This window comes from Grus americana, chromosome 4 (genome assembly GCF_028858705.1).
Source record: "Grus americana isolate bGruAme1 chromosome 4, bGruAme1.mat, whole genome shotgun sequence".
Lineage (NCBI taxonomy): Eukaryota > Metazoa > Chordata > Aves > Gruiformes > Gruidae > Grus > Grus americana.
Genome location: NC_072855.1, coordinates 19,992,047 through 20,009,343, shown reverse-complemented (window position 1 = coordinate 20,009,343; position 17,297 = coordinate 19,992,047). Strand labels below are relative to the sequence as shown.

Genomic DNA, 17,297 nt, shown 5'->3' with positions numbered 1-17,297 from the left:
CTAATTGTTTGGCAAACACTTTTAAATCACTATATTCAGTGTGACTTCACTGTGTCCGATGAACAATTTGACGACGGCTTATGCCGTCAGTGCTCCTTTCCCTTAGGACCAGGAGGGTTCCCTGCTGATGTGGGTCGCCTTTGCAGGGCGGCGTTGTCTCCACGGCTGCCACAGGAGCAGGCAGCTGGATGCCCCGGTACGGCGGTAGGGAAGTCACGTTGCCGGTGCCACTGACACGCTTAAAACAAGTTATTCCGCTTTTCACTTGCTCCTTGAAAATGGGGTGCTGAGGGAAATGTCCCCATAAAAAAGGGAAAAAGCGAGGGAAATCGTGCCTGACAGGACGGGGACGCGCTGACGACTCTGAGGCGAAGTTTCCCGCGGGCGGGCGGGAGGCGGCGGCTGGAGGAAGTGCACCGCCTCCCCTCAGGCGCCCCCCGCGGGGCGGCCCGGGCCGGATTGCGGCGCCGGGGTCACGCCTGTGCCCGCACGCCCCTCGCCGGCTTCGGGTCGCACGCTGGAAAGCGTGCTCCAACTTTTCAGGCGCGGTGCGGCACGGCACGGCGCGGCGGGGGGCGGGGCGGGGGAGGCCGGGCCGCGGCCGGGAGGGCGGGCCCGCCCGCGGCGGCGCTGCCCCGGCGCGGCGGGGGAGGACGCGCGTCGCCACTTGCCCGCTCCTTCCCCGCCGCGGTGCGATCGCGGGTCCTGCAAGCGCCCCCTTGTTTCCTTGCGCAGGCTGCGCTGCCGAGCAGGGACGGGGGTGGGTGGGGATGGAGAGGTCGCCTGGCGCTGGTGATTCAGTGCCGGGGTCTGTAGCACAGCCTGTCCCCGGCGGCGGCGGCGGCGGCGGCGGCGGAGTGAGCGCGCGCACGTGACGCCGGCTCCGGCTCTCGGTGCCGCCACAAACAGCCGCGCACACACACACACTCACACACGGACACACGCGTTCCCCTCTCTTCCATCCAGCCTCGCTCGCACGCACAGCGCAAGCCGCCGCCAGGGCGAAGCTGTCGGCACACTCCGCGGTGGCAGAGCATCAGCAGCGGCAGCGATCGCGCAAGAAGCAAGAGTTTGCGAAGGCTGCTGCGTGCCTTCCCGAAGAGGTTTTGCGCCCAGAGGATGGCTGGCTGCGGGCTCTCAGAAGACGCTTGCTTTTCCTCCTTCTTTTACAACTACACCTCCTCCTGGGAGACCTCCTACAACCAGGTAAGAGGTGGCCGGTGCTGCGAGGCGCGCTCGCCGCCGCTGCGCCCGCCGGGCTCCTCGGGGGAGGCGAAGGTGGTGCCAGCGTGTGCAGGAAGGGGCTGGAAGTGTTTCTGTTCAGCGTGTGTGTGTGTGTAACCGGCCGATGAAAGAAATGAGAGAAAAGAGCCTTTTTCTGTGTGCCTTTCAGCCCCTTTCCCTCCGCCTCCGCCCCTCCCGTGAGGAAGAGGAGCGGGAGGAGGGCTGAGGAGCGGGAGCCGTAGTGCGCGGAGGGCTGCGCGTTCCCCGGGAGCAACTCGGGGCACAACAAGGCAACTGACAACTCGAGCGAAGCGTCCCCGAGCCTCCCCCTCGGCTGCGCTTGTCGCCGTCCTCCGCGCACTGAGGGCCCCCGCCGAGGGCAGCCGGGCGAGTTTGCCGGGGCGGGGGGAGTAGGCGTGCGAGTGCCAAGCTTGGTGCGAGGACCCCCCCACCCCATACACAGCCGTTCCCCTCTCAGAAATGGCTGCATATGCCTTCAACCTCGTCATTTTGGATCCTGCCTAGGTGGAAATAGTTCGGCTTCCCCATCTCTCCTTCTGGTTCAGCCCCTCACCCCCCTCCACGTACTTAACTTTGATGACTGTGCAATGCAGAACGCGCAGCCGGATAACGCCGGCTCCTCCAGCCGGGTCGGTATCTCCCGCCCGCGCCGTGGTTCGGGCCGCGGGGGGTAGCTGGCGAGGTGGTGAGGGAGAGTGAGGAGAAACCAGAAATCGCTCCTCAGAGGTACAGAGCTATTCTGGGAGCCTCCAAAACGTCTTTAATTAAATAACTGTTGTAGTCTGCTGCCCCCGCTGCTTGTTTGGTGAAAGTCTACAGGCAACTGTCATTTATAAACTACATCGGTGTGTGTGAGTGCGTGCGTGTGGAAGGGGTTGCTGCTGCTGGCGTGACAGGAAAAGTTGGGCAGCGGGTGGAAGCGGGCGGCGGGGGCGGGAGAGCCGCCCGCGGCCCCTGAGGCGGCCAGGGGCTCCGGGGTGGGGGGGTCGCCTCCCCGCTCCCTCCCGGCGGGGGGCTGAGCTGATGGGAGAACGCGCAGCCGACAGCCCCGGTTTGCAGGAAACCGAAATCCCCAAACTAGCAGTTGCCAGTTCAAGGTTCCACCTCACAGCCAGGGATCGAGAAACCGGGCGCTCCTCCCTGCCTCCGGCAGTCAGCAACACCGAGCGGCGAGGAGCGGGGCCCCTCCTCCGGCGGCAGCCGGGCGGGCGGGCGGCGCAGTTCGGGGGCCGGGCCGTCGCGGTGGGGCCCTGGAGCCCTGACAACCGCGTCGTCCCTCGAAGCCGCCGAATAAATACTGATCTCTGATGTCCCGGGTGCGAGCGGACGCTTGCCGGGCCCGTCTCGCAAGGCATCCCGTGCTGGGTAAAGCTGCCTGCCGAGTTTGCCGCCCCGGTCAGGGAAGAGTCCTCCTAGCAGCGAACAAGCCAGGCTCGCTGGCGTTGGGGAGGGGGGGGTTCGTGTGGGGAACAGGCACCGTAGGCACGTATCGCCCAGAGGCACTGCTGAATTACCGTCTCCCGAGTGCGCCGGAGCCCCTCTGGCTCCATGAAGTCGTCAGGTGTCGCCGGCGGCCCCGCGCCTGGCGGGGCGGGAGGGCGGCAGGTGCGCGGGGGTGGCGGCCTTTAGCTGGTCCGAAACGGCCACCGCGGGCTGGCGGCTGACAGGGCCGGGCGGGGCGCCGCCTGAACCCGCCACCCGGGGCAGGCCACGCGAATTCAGGGTCCTCAGCAGCACGGCGTGCCCCACCGCCCGGGGTGGCTGCGGCGTAAGTTTGCTCAGTGCTTACCGCGAGCGGTGGCTTGGGGTGGCCGGTGCTGCTGAGCCCGTGCTGGTGCGTGTTTCTCTGCACATACGAGTGCACACACGTATCTGTGCGCACACGGGTGCCGGTGTGTTTATATGCGCAGAGAACGTACGTTATTATCCTGCTAAACACGAGTCCACGCAAGTAACTGAGCTTTAAAAGGACTTATGCCTGGTATCAAAGGCAGGCAGTCATATGAAGACTGCTTTGAAACCATCAGAGGAGGAAAATGGTTAGGAACGCAGACAATAAAATCAGGTTTAAACCAGTTCCTTTATCTAAAGTTAGTTTCGTTCTGTAGAGAAACAGTTCCGTGAAAGAATGGCATTGTGAAATGATAGGTTCCCTTAGATTTCTTTTCAGGAGGGCAAGCCCGTATCACAATGGAAGCAGGAAGAATTACTGACAAATCCAGAGCTGATCTATTCTAAATACCAATGTTGAACCGTATCTAAGGGAAAACGGGGGAGATAATTCAGGATGCAGAAGGTCTATTTATAGAAGGACTATATAAACTGTAGGATATATACACAAAGTTGAATTAAATATGCATGATTAGGAAAGGAGTTTAGAAGGAGAAGGTGTAATCATTATATAGCGTTACAACGGGAACAGATGAGCTTGCAAGACTTTCCAGGGTGAAGATGAGAAGAATTTTTAAGATACATATTCTTTCTGGTGCTCAAGGCTCCTTTCTATTTTCATCTTTTGCGTATTACGTTAGCATTTACATCAGTCAAATTCACCAGCTGAGGATTAGCAGTAGATGTTAGTCTGAATATGAAATCAAAATGAATATGGGATTTTGCTGCAAATAGATGTTTCTTACAAGTTTTAACACTTAAAAAGGCAGAGTTGGCTTAAATTTGACAGCCATATCCGTGGTTGGTTGTTTTTACCTGAATTGCATCCAAAAAAAAAAAAAAAGCTTGCAGACCATTTCTTCTCGCTAAAAATAGCAATGTAGCTGAAATAGAATTTGTTTTGTATACGCTGTTTAAAACAAAACAGTAAACAGAAAAACTTTAAAACAAAGTGCTGAGATGAGAAGATGGGTTGACTACTGGAAAAATAGTTTTTTATTCCTAGATCAATATGATGCACTCTCAACATCTAGTACAAGGTAAAAAGATCCCTTGTATAATATCAATAGCGGTTCAGCCATAGCTTACTAAAAGAATCTTTTCCTGGCATCTCAAGACTTTAATGAGAGTATAAGTAATCAAAATAAGACTTAATAATGGAACCAGTCAGGTTAAAGAGAACAGTGATTTCTTCTAGAAGCGTAATATACTGACAGTTTTGAAAGCAGAGATAGGACATATGCTTTGTAATTCAGGAAGGTTGAGAGATGCGTTTCAACTTTTATATTTTTGATGCATTATTGCAGTTCATTTTTAAGCACAAGATTATATGTGTGATCTGTTGGTAATATTCTTGGAAGAAACTTTTTCCATTGCATATTAAATTCCAAAGGGCATTGCAGAAAAGCTTGTATCGGAAAAAATGTGTCTAGAAACTTTATGTATGAAGTCTGTTCTGAATCCATTTCTGAGACAGTCTTCCAGAAAATAAAGCTGTATAATAGTTATAAATAAGACTTTGCATTACTAAGAATTCCAAAAACATTGACTATTCTCTTGAAGTTTGCTATCTTTTTTTACAGTTATTTTAGTATAGGGACGTAACCATTTTGCTAAATTCTAGACTAGACAAACTTGTAGACTTAAATCCTGAGGACTCTGAATTGTGGTTACATAAATGTACCTGTGTTGTTTTGCCAATGTGTGTAAACCTGAGGGAAGGAATATCCAGCAGATTTGCTGTTGTTTCATTCTGTGATCTGCATTTTTAGACCATCAATGAACATCCTACTTTTAGTTTTTTATTTTGTGAATATGTGTTCGTCAGAAACTTCCTGAGTGTTTCTTCTGGCTTACTGAAATTCTCTTTATATCTGTTTCTTAATTAGTAGTCATGAGGAAAGAACAGCTATTTCTAAATACTGCAAAGTGGGTATTCAGCCTTGCAAGAGCAGTAATATTCTTGGGCATAACCTGTCCATGCTGAACTGGCAGCATTATTTGTATTAATTATTTTTCACTCTCCAGTCCAGAACTGGATATGTTGTTGTGTTACTAATCTATATGGTTGGGAAGCGCTTGAAAATCGTTTGAAATGTAGTTCATGAATGAAATCCTATGACTAAGGCATAAATTTGGATACTTATTTTAATTCAACCTCAAGAAAATCCCTGCAGTACAGAGGTAAAATGAGAGCGTGCTGCCTTATTACTGCCATTATTTCAGAGATTTTTTCCCTGCAACGCTCAGCTGAGGGCTTGTTACCTGGCATCATCTCTTTGTCCTGTGTTTTCAGACATGGCAATACTTTATACAACATACTTTGACAGAATGTATTCTGTGGATATAAGTAAGTCAGTGAAAGATTAAGCTAAGAGCCAGCTTTGTGGCTTGGCTCTTCATCTTTGCGTATGCAGGGACAAAAGTACCCCAATGCAGTCAGAGCTTTCTGCCGGTATTTTTGGGGTGCTGGACTGAATGTAGCGTGTTGCTTTTATGCATTTTCTTCTTTTAACTAGAGTAGGTCCAATGGCCATTTCTATTTTGGTCCATAGCCAGTGTGACTTTCTGACTTATTTTTGTTTCCATGGTTTCTGGATTATTTTTTTAATTATTTATTTTTTTAATTTGAATAGTAGAACTCAGAGTCTGTGCAGGTTTGGAAATACGTTAGATGAGTTTGTGTTAATGCACTGCATATGTATAGCATATACTAAGTATATATGTGTATGAGGATGTTGAATGAGAGATACTATATCAACCTGCACAAGATCGGGCAGTTCACTTTATGATTTTTGTAGGCCTCTTTCTTTAATGGAAAAAGACTCAGTCGATAGTTGTACATTATTTGGCTGTGAAAGCCAATGGAATAGAACCATCATTCAACTTCAGTTATATTTTAGCAAAGCCTAAAACATCTCTGCAAATTAAAAGGACACTGCCAAAACTAAATTAGTTAAGAAAAAGCAGCAATCCTTGTTTAGTATTAACAGGAAAAAACCTTGGTAATTTAAAAAAAAAAGTTAATCCTGGATTTGAAATTTTCCTGACTTTTCTGTATCCAAGGGGTGTTAGATGCTGGTGCACAAAGCCAGGAAAATAGAACACTGTAAAAATGAAAGTGAAACCGAAGAGGCCTATTTTCTTGGCAAAAGATAAACAATAGGATAATGAGGAAGATGTAGTTTAATAAAACAGGTAAGAGACTTTAAAAAATGTTGTGAAACGTGATTATATTTCTTTCAGAGATTAATACCTTAATTAGTCATTCAAAACAGTAACTTTGAAAAGTTTGCCATTGCATAGTATTTAGAGAGTAGATTTCAAAACATATTTTCTGTCCATTTCCCATGTTGTTATTCTGCTTGTTGTTTAATAAACCTATCCACAGTCTGGATGAAAAAAATCAGTGTATTCTGATGGCAGTCTCATCTGGCAAAAAAACCCCTAGTTTAACTTGGGTACAGACGATTTCTTCATGCCCCAGAGCAAAACAGCTAAATTAGTGGTACAGTAGAGCACAGTTATGTGAGTTTAAAGCACATGCAGACAATGGGCAAGATGTTATTTTTGTATCTTAGTATAGAAGAAAGGCTTATGTGCAAATTGTAAGTTACAGTTATGGCTGTGGTGAACTAATGCATTTTAGTGTTTTATACACTAAGACGGGATTTGAAAAAATACAGTTGTGTTCAGGAGAAAATGTCTGTAGTTCTAGCAACGTGTTCTGTAGGAAGAGGGCAGGGAGTTCTTAGCTGGTCAAATGTTCATGTGGTCTAAGCAGAAATGTAAAAGTGCAGGGTTTGCATTGGAATGAGAATGGGGTCACCCACCCTTTGTACTCATCATCAGGGAAGCAGAACCTTCTTCCAGAGAGACCATAGGAAATCAATGAGTACACTTTGCTAGTGTAGAGATAAATGTGTACTGCAGAAGGGTATTAAATATAAAAGGGCAGCAGTAAAATGATTTACTACATGAAGCAGTGGAACTTTCTTTTGGTCACCTAAAAGGCAATTTTCAATTTTTGATAACATAATTTTATATTTTGAATACTAATAACCGAAAAAAGCTGGTAAATTAGCTATTTTACAGGGATTAGAGGTATATAATGTAAGCTAGGAGAGGCTTGTTTACAAATGGCAGCTTATTTACAAATATATACATGTTTTTTAACATGTTATCTGGTATTTATAATTTAGATTATGATCATCTCATCTGACTTACCAAAAGTTAATGATTTTTTTTAATGTTTTTTCCTGAGGCAGTGTGGATGCTTGCGATCCAGTTTGTCTCGCCATGACCAGAAGGTATCACTGAGGGATACCAGCACAACGGATGCACATAGGAGAGAACCTGACGTACATTTAGGTGTAGAGGCTTAATGAAATGTGGAAGAGCAGGTGCACAGTCCTAATGTGTCGGTGGTTTTTTTTATTTCCTCTGATGTGTCTGTTTGCTGTGTGAGCAAATCTCCTTGTACATTTAAAACCTATAGGACTGTAAAATTGCTAAAAAGGATGGAATCCCAATACTTTTACAATATTCTTTGTCTTAGACTTTGTGTTCTCTGCAAGTGGCAATTGAGATTCCCTTTCTGCTAAGTAGCCATGTGTTATTGTCTTGTCTCTAAAGGTAAAAGTAAAGTAAGGAGAGATTAACAGCAGAGTGACCCTTGCTCTGGATATGGCACTTGTGATGCTGTGGTCCTAATTTTGGAAGGAGAAATTGGGCACTCTCAGTTCCTATGAACCCCCTGGGACCTGAAATGATGAGAGGTGTGTCTACCCTAGCACTTTTCTTGGGAGCAGGAGTGTGCTGCATTCATCCCGACTCTGCTGTGCTTTGGTTAGTGTTGTGGATTGGTCTTGTTGCAAATTAATGGATTTCCTTTTGGATAGCGCTGAACTGGGAGATGTGTTCCAGGAGCACCCCTAGTGCATTTGAGCTACAAATTGACATTCAACTAATGAGATGAGACCAGAGCTAGGATGAAGTTAAATAATCAAACAAACCACAACCCGAAGTGCGTGGTGTCAAGCATATAGTGTAGGCGACAGATCCTCAGCACCAGCTGTCTGGCTCTTGCAGTCTTCCAGTTCTGTATTGCTTGCTCGTGTAGACAGCCTCTGGACGTAGATGAGTTTACCTAGCAGGGAGCGCCTGAAAGCCCGTAGTTAGGAAGCTGGTTGGAGACTCGCGGGTAGAGCGGTCACCTGACATGCAGCCTTATGTCGCAATCATAAGACCATTATTCTTTCCCTCAAAAAGAGGTAGTTTGTGTTGGCATGAAAAGAAAAGGTTCGTTTGATCACTTGTAATATAACACAGGAGCGAGTAAGAGGCACTGGTACTTTGGCTCACAAAAGCCCTCCACATTTTTAACCCATTTTATTATTTGCAAGAGCAATTTAGTTCCTAATGTTAACAATGAGTGATTATGATTCTGTACTTCCGTTTACAGCATAAATTAGCATTTTGTTTTCCATTACAGCTTTTGAATGAGGAATTATAATGTATAATTTGCTGCAAATAGATGTTATCATCTCTTTGGATGTGAACAACCACATAAACTTGAGCAAATGATAAAAATGGAATCAATTACTTCTCAAATGGAAGTAGTTTACAAACCTTCACATACAAAATGGCAATAGTAGCTGGTTATTGTAACAAATAATTAGGTTTTTTTTAAAACAACATTTATTGAATTCCATTGACAATTTAGTAATTGTTTATAGAATATTTAACCATCCCCCTCAGAAAATACATGTGACATAATATATGCATTTTTTAAACTGCAGATTGCCTCTGTAGTCCTTGTGTGAAGCTTTACTCATGTATATTCACCTGTACAAATGTTCAGAAGGGGAGCACTGAGCCACAAATCACACTGATGATGATGATGATTAGAGAGCTTCACAGTATTCTGGAATTAGTAGATCAAAATTGAAATTGTAGAGGAGAGAAGAATGATGAGTATGTGTTGTAGGCTGTATCCAAAGTCTGCTGAAGGTGATGTGAATTTTTCTGCCACTTTGAACTTATGATCTAGGTCCTGGTTATTAGAAGGATAAAGAAGAGGTGTTACTGTAGTTGCCTGAATGAGTGAATGCTCTAAGTCTTTACTGGAGGGGAAGGTAGTATCTTGTACTTTAATGAGTTTACTAGTTTGAATTTCACGAACAAGTTTTCACTGTCGGTTGCTATGATATGTTTCTGTATTATACAGAGTTGTTCATGCTTGGAAAAATACCAGTCCACAGCCAAAATGAATGTGAGAAACAGTCCAGAATCCCACTCATTCTCTGCCCCTTGTAGAGACTTGCTTCATGTCAATTAAGGACATAATCTAAGCATCATTTCCAACCCCTTCCTTTCAAGGAGGATCTCTACATTCTGACATTTTTTACATACTGTTTTGCATGTATGTTTATTTCTGATCCTCTAAAGCTCTGACCATAAAGCCATCACCTACATCACCTCCTGTCAACCTGAATTCACCATCCTTTTTCCCACAGTCTTCTCTGGTAACCCCATTGCATCCATCCATTCTGTATGCAGTAAAAGCACTGGTTGAATGTATTGTCTTGATTGGCCCCGACCTTCTGTCTTACTTCACTTAAACATGCAAATCAAAGCCTATACTTTGCCTCATTTAGTGCTTTCTATTTACAACTGATGCTAGATTTGCTGCTTGCTGGGTTGCTTCTTTTTTGCTATCCCCTTTTACTTTGTGAAGTCATGACTCCATTGAGGAAGATCATGTAAGCTTTCCTCTACCTGGTCTCTTGAAAGCCATTGTTGCCTCATTATTGAAAATGGATAAACTTATTTTGTCCTTGGAAAACCATGGAACAAGCTGACCAAAACCCAGTCATCACACTGACTGCTACATTTCACTGTATTCACCTGTTGCTTGTTTCTTTATCTGCTGCCATACTTTGATCAGTCTGTAGATCAGATAAACAATAGCTTTTTATTCTTCTAATAATTAAAAAAAGACTGATGATATCTTTTCTCATTTGCTCCACTCTAACAAACATTATAAGTGAAGTAATTAAGGGAAAAAAAAAAGACAAAATGGGAATAGCATAACTTGCAATTCAGGGTGCTATATTCAGCCTTAGAGCCTTCCTTTGAGACTGTGGAGCTGATTGCTTAGGATGGTGCTTTCTTGTAATTTTATTTTTGAGGCAGCTGTTGGTTGTGAAAATTTACTTATTTTCTCATTGTGACTAAAAGTCTGATTGTTGTTGTGTTTTTGTTAACTTTCTGAACAAACTGTCTTGGACTGGGGCAGGAGGTGAATGTTACGACACTGAGTATTTGAAGACAGGCTTTTTGAAGCTTAGAATGGGCATCTGTTGTAGTATTAATTCCTGAAGGGCTGCTGGAACTTCGTTTTAGAAGTATCTGCGTGGCTTCATAAAGTGTATCCACAGTCGTCATGGGGTCCCTGGATTGAACAATTTACACTGTCAGAGGTGTATTTGGATTGTAAAAACTCACTCCAGCAAGACAACTCACTTCAACCATTTTCCCCCATTTTTTTGTTGAGTTAAACAGCACATTGTGACTTGATGTATCTGCTAAACTTTGACTTTCTATTCATGAAGCTTCTAATTATATTTGTCTGCTACATCTATATGCGTATAGTTTGCTTAGGCCTTGATCCAGCAGACCACTTAATTTCTTAAATGTAAACTCTTGAAGTCAAGGTAACTTCTTACAGGTTTAAAATGAGTGTGTGGTGTGTTGGATTTGGGCCTTAGGCAGCTATTTCTTGAGGTAAGAGAACTTTGCTTCCTTCTTGTTTGTCAAGTACTTGCCGTACTTCCAGTACATTAGAAGTATTGATGGTAATTATGGCAGTGGGAGCAAGAAAGCAATGAAGAGGTCAAGGAAACCTGGTAAGGTTTACAGTATTGTTCACTGGCAGTTCAGTCTCTTTCTCTGTTAAATGGATTTACAAATAAAAGATGATTCCTCTTCCTCTCCCAAGCAAGAAGCCTTGTGATGAAATGAATACGTAGTGCATTAAAGTGCAAAATGACGTGCAGTGACAGAAAGCCATGCATGTAAGATACTTAAGGATGGGAAACTCCTTTTGGATCGTAAGTGAGGTTTAAAAAAAGAAAAAAAAAGTAAAACATGTAATGGTAAAAAAAAAAAAGATTTTAAGTGGAACATGGACCAACTTAAATATTTAAGCCATGTGAAACAATGAGTATATGACTAAATAAATTAGCAAACAAAGGTAAGGTTGCACTTCTAGCCTTTTTTATTTTCATCCAAAAGACTGTTAATTGTTGGAGGATTGAAATAATTCATACTTAAGGACAGAAAGTGATAACAGTGTGCAGAAGCTTGGATGCTCCAGCTATACAAGAAACAGTGAAAGGAATACTTTCTCTTTGTGTGACGTCAAAGCCAAAAGAAGGGGGAAAAAAAAAGGAGGGAGCCATGGCTCTTTGATGTCACTTTCAGAACAAAAATAATGCTGTAAAAGTAATAGCATAATCTTTTTCTATTTATCTAAGTCCTTTTTTCTAAAGAGTTAGGGCAGCATTGTTAATTGATTTTTCTGACACTCACAATAACAATTGTATTAAAAATAATTTACAAAGGATTTTTTTTTTTTCCTCAGAAGCTGAGCTCTGCAGAATCTGTTGTAGAAAAGTGGGTAGAGAGTGGATTATTGTACATCACTGTTCTCACATAATTATAATCTGCTTGACTGGTAAAATGCGTTTTGTGGTTTTGCATTGTCCATTTTCAACCAGTGGTGTCTTTCCAATAAGATTTACTGGTTTAGTAGTAATAGCATCAGGGTATCTCATGCCCTTTCAGTATAAATAAAGGTTGTCCTAACAGCTGCTCAGATTGTGCTGGCATAGTAGCTGTCTTTGCTGGAGTGCCAGTTTTTGGCTAGAGTATTTTAACACACTGGAGCTTTTCTCTGGTTACCAATGGTTGAATCATTTCCAGCTGTGAAAACAGATGTGTGGCTTTTTTGGGAAGTAGAGTTAATTAGGGGAGATTTATGAATTGGTTCTTTTTTTTTTAAATATGGAGTTAGAGGATGCCTTTAGAAAAGAATTACTTTTTTATGAGCATGAAGTTGGACAGACTATCAACACACAAAGCATTATAAGGAAAATTTTGGGCATACCCATGACAAAAAGAGTCTGCCCATTACCTCCTAAAACCACGTTAACATGAAAAGAAGAAATACTTACTATTTAAATTGATAACTAATAAAGTTCAGACAAAACTGGCAAAAAAAAGTGACTAGTTTATCTTAGTGCATGTTTTGTATTAATATTGCTATTTGGCCATTTTGTAAGGCAGCTCACAGTCTTTTCTAATCTCTGTGGGCCAACACTTCACACATGTTCTCTTTAAATTTTTTGTTTTCTTCATCTTTGGCTTTTGTTTTTGAAAGGAATTCTCTGGGTGAAAACTCTGGAAAATACTTCCCATGTTTCAGACATTCTTTTCCCTTTTGTGTTTAGCATATTGATTTGCACCTTTAACATTGATGTCTGGCTATTTTTAAATCTGCTGGTAGGCAGGACACAGTTGTTTCGGAAAAGGGAACTTTTTGTGTGAAGAAACACTTTTGTGATTTCTTTTTTACTCTTGTTCTTGATTGTTACATAAAATAAATGGCGAAGGATGAGAAAAAACCAAAACAGCAGCTTGTTTAATTTTTGTTAGTTTTGTTACAAATAAGTGTGATATTAAATGGAAAGCTATTCATTAGAGCATCCTGAAAGAAGGATGTTGTTCCTTGTGCACATTGTGCGTATGCTAGGGCTGCACGGTGTATTGCACACTAAAACCCCAGATGTACAGAAGTGACTCTAGAATCATCACTAAACCTTCATGTCTAAAGGAACTATAAACTCACTGAGCATCATTCAGCTTTTCTAAGACTACTAAAACTGTAAGCTAGCAATGCAAACAGAAAAAAGATTGTTTATGCATGTATTTTGCATTTTTTTTTCATGGGGAAAAAAATAAGTATTTGGAATGATCATGGAGATACTATTATAAAAAAACCAAAACAACTTGTGGAGATCACAAACATACATATCCGTGAAACCACCGAACTTTGCTTCTCCAATGAGTGGATTGAGCTATACTGTCAACGATAGGACATATTTGGTGCTTTGAATGCATTCTCTCTTAGAGAGTCTTGATGAAAAGCTTTGCATATTTGGAAGAGTATGTTGCCTGTCTGGGATTTGCAGAGAATAAGGAGATGATATACTTCTTCTGTTTCAAAAGCAGAGGAAGCTGGGCAGTGGTTTTAGGTGTCTTCTTTAAGGGGCATTGGCCGCTCCTTAAGCAGAATGACTGCCTTTGGATTAGTAGTTGCTCAGGATGAAGAATGGATGCAGCAGTGTTACCTGCAGTGTGAATTTCTAAGACCTTACCATGTTAGGTTCCTATTTTTTGGATATAATTTTGCCAGATATTAACTGTATGAACTGTTTTTTGCCCCAATTGTATGTCTTGAGCTAGGATTTTTGGGGGTTGTTTTTTTTTTAGTGCAGGTATCAGTAAATGTGATTTTACTGTCTTCAGGAATGTTACTAGATTAAAAAAAAGCATGCAAAATTTCATACTATAATGTATAATTAAATCTTGCCACCAGGGAAGGAAGGTTAAAGTGTAAATCCATTTTTTTAATAGAAGATTTGTTGGTGGGTTTGGTGTTTTTTTTTAGTGAAGAATTATTAAGTATATGACAAAAAGCAAACAAGAGAATAAAAGGGCTGGCATATTGAGAAATATTTTATAAAAATATTAATTCTTTTGTACTTTAGAAGATGTAAAGCAAAGTGGCAGCAAAAGTCAGAGCTGCATTTGATTAGAAATCAAAAGGTTATTAATAGTGCTGATTACTTCAGCTTAGTTATGTCTGCTCTAGTATTACTCTTATTTGTTTGCAACACTAATCAAGCTCACTGTAAGCCCTTATCTTTGACCAGCCAGAAGAAATCATAAAAGGAAATAATTGTTTAGTGAGAAAGACTTTGATAACAGCATGACTCTTGTGTGGGAGACAAGGAGATAACACTGTCTGAATGAAATGATATAACCAAGGTAGCTAAGGTGATAAATTCTTTAGTTGTCTTGTCCTCAGCAGTAAAATATAGAGCAAATTAAAGATGTGTTTTGAAGAATCATCTTAAGAACTGATGGTATTTGTAATATGCATGTTTCACATTTGCATGTGTAGAGGAAAGGGAGGAGATTTGGTGTTGAGAGTAATATGATTTTGTAAAGCCACAGATTTACCCACAGAGTTTGACTGGGCGATTCAGCCATTACTTATTATCCAGTTATCTCTCTTTTGAACTGAAAACTGTGGTTAGTGTTTAACTTTTATTTGACCAAAATATTTTCCAAAATTTAGACTACTTATCTGAAGGAAGGCATCAAGCATTCAGTAAAGCTTTTGATACTTACTGCACTGTTTAATTATTCTCATTGTTTGCTTTCTTTAGGAAAAACCTGTTTTTTCATTAGAGTTGTTCAGAATTAATTTTCTAGGCAGAGGTTCTCTTTATGACTTGACCTGGTAGGTTGGGAAGCCCTTCAGTATCTTTTTGTTTCTCCGTCTGAAAGATACTTTTACTCAGGATACGGCTTCTTTTTGTTAAGCTAATCAGAGTGACCTCTTTAAGACACTTACTGGAGGACATTTTTTGCAGACTTCAAGTACATTTGCATAACTTTTCTGTTTTTCTTCCAATTTTTTGATTTCCCTTTAGGAAAATCAGATGCCAGAAGCATGAGACGGTACTTCAGTATTGGTCTCTCCAGTGCTCTCAGTACTACAGAGAAGAGTTCACTTACCTGCTTCTCTTCATTACATTCAAGGTTTAAATTAATTCTTTTTGCTGCAGTATCACAATGAGAGTTCACATGGAGTAACTTGTGTACTTCAATACTTGCTTTCTTAACTGAGTCATGATTATCTAAGATATAGTCTACTGTTCTATACATACATTTTCTGTTCATTGTTCTGCACCTTAGTACTTTGTTTTATCCAAACATACTTTGTTAAATGAGCCTGTTTTCATCTTTATGACTTTTTGCCAATCTTATTTCTGTCTACTAATTTTGTCATCATTTTATCTGATGAAATGTTGACTAGTGTGAAGCCTGGCACCAATCATTGCTGCAGCTCAGGAGAAACATCTATGCTAATTCCACATTGTATTTTGCAGTATCTTTCCTAGCCCCCTTTTAATGTACTGAATATACTCTTATATAGTATCTTCTTAATTTTTTAATCTGAAAGTCATACTTAAATAAATCAGTTGCCTTGCAGAAAGTCTTCTACGGATGCATAATTACTGAACAATTGGTGTCATCAAATATTTGAGTTAAAATTACTGGATATTTTTGGTGATGAGATGCCAGCCCTCTAGTTAAGTTACACATGTATGTAGCAGTATGTTAGTTAATATATCTTTCCATGTTATCTTATACACCCTTCCTAGGAGGAGCAGGAACTTTCACATTCATAGTGTGTAAATGAGCATTTTTTTAAAAACTTTGGATCTGTAGAGACTGTATCTGAGTTTTCACATGCTTACATTTGTAGTGCCTGCACTAAAGAGACAGTGGGAGCAAGACTGTATGCATGATGCATAATATTAGTGTGTATGTGTACCAGCATGTTGTGTGCACCCTGGATAGCTTTGAAATACTTCCGTCTTTTCCTATATAGGACTTGAATAACTAGAAATGTGCTCAGAATTGGTCTAGATGGGGGACACCCTCCCACCCTGGCACAAAATAAAGCTTTAAGGTATTCTTGGATCCTTAATTCAGTGTGAAAAGAAAAAAAAATACTAAAGGCACAACTTCTGATTCAATTTTGAAGAAGTCAGGGCTGGATTTTTTACTGTATAGATGAAAATGAGCTGGATGTGTTACTTCACTGATATGCTATAGTTCATTCTCTTTAAATTCCTCCAGCCAGGACCACTTCTGAAAGAGGTGGCGCTGGTGGCCCCATCTCCCATCTTGCCTCCTACATTTATGCTGGTGCAAGTGTTCCACGTTCATGTTCATTCCCTTCTTGCACGTGGCTCACGTTATAGCTGCACAAACATTGGCCATGGCACAAAGGAGGGCCAGCACAGGAAAAGGCAAATCCATGTATTCTAGCATCAGCGATGTCCAATAGTGGCTTCAGTATGGTGTAAGTCTGCAGTCAGATGTGCTAAGGAAGTTACCATGCCAGTTGTTCACCTTTACTGGCCCATTGTGTTAGTGTGGCCTTCGTGACAGAAGGCCCTCCATCCAAATTTGTGTGCTTACCTGCACATGCAATTGCTCCCTAACCTGGTTCTTTCAAAGTGATCTAAATTAATATAAATATTGAAAAAATTTTACTATTATGAATCTTAACAACCACAAGCAAACCTGCCTTTATTTTGAAAGAACTTGGGTACAGTACAGTACTGATGTGCTGTCATGCTCGGTGATCATCAGGAAATGATGATGAGCAACTAGAGGTCTGTAGGGGTGGTAGCCTGGGTCAGCTGCAGCCTCGAGAGACTAGCTGAATTCAGCCTACGTTTGCTGTAAAAGCACTAAATAGGGAGAGGTACTAAGTAAGAAAGAATGAAGTGCCTTTTCTAGGAAAGATTTGAGGTGAAAACAGTGGGAGCTTCTTGTTTTCAATAGGTCTGGATTTTTCCTCACTGAAGAGCTAGAGGTAAATGAATGCACTTTTCTGTAGCTGTGTATTGAGGATGTGATTTTTATTTTTTTCCCCCATCCCCCTTCAAGGAATAATGATTTTGAGCATCTAGGTTTTTGAAGGCTCAGCTTCAGACATCTTAAATAGGGCTGACTTTCAGTGGCTAATTGCTGAGCATTTACTGAATTTTTGGGCTTTTTGAGCAACCGAATCTTAAACAACAAGAATCAATGTCTCTTGACATGCGTGTCTCTAGTGTTTAATGCGTGAAGACAGCTTGCAGCCACATCGCAGGGAAGGCTGTATGGAAACCTTGCTAGGCTGGATTATGCAGAGAATTACCAGTAGTCACAGAAATTGATTACTGTAACTGATGTCTCTCTCTTTTTAATAATGTATTCTTATGTTTGTTAATCTCAGGCAGGACTTT

The 17,297-nt window shown here is 42.0% G+C and overlaps 1 protein-coding gene across 1 annotated transcript in view; it reads left to right on the top strand.

Annotated features, from left to right (window-relative positions):
* The first annotated feature begins 772 nt into the window (after positions 1-772).
* Positions 773-17,297, top strand: part of PPARGC1A (PPARG coactivator 1 alpha) — a 374,124-nt gene continuing 357,599 nt past the window's right edge. The window contains exon 1 of the mRNA XM_054824834.1: positions 773-1,206. Coding sequence (XP_054680809.1) covers positions 1,120-1,206 — 87 coding nt within the window. The 5' untranslated portion in view covers positions 773-1,119. The remainder of the gene's footprint in view (positions 1,207-17,297) is intronic.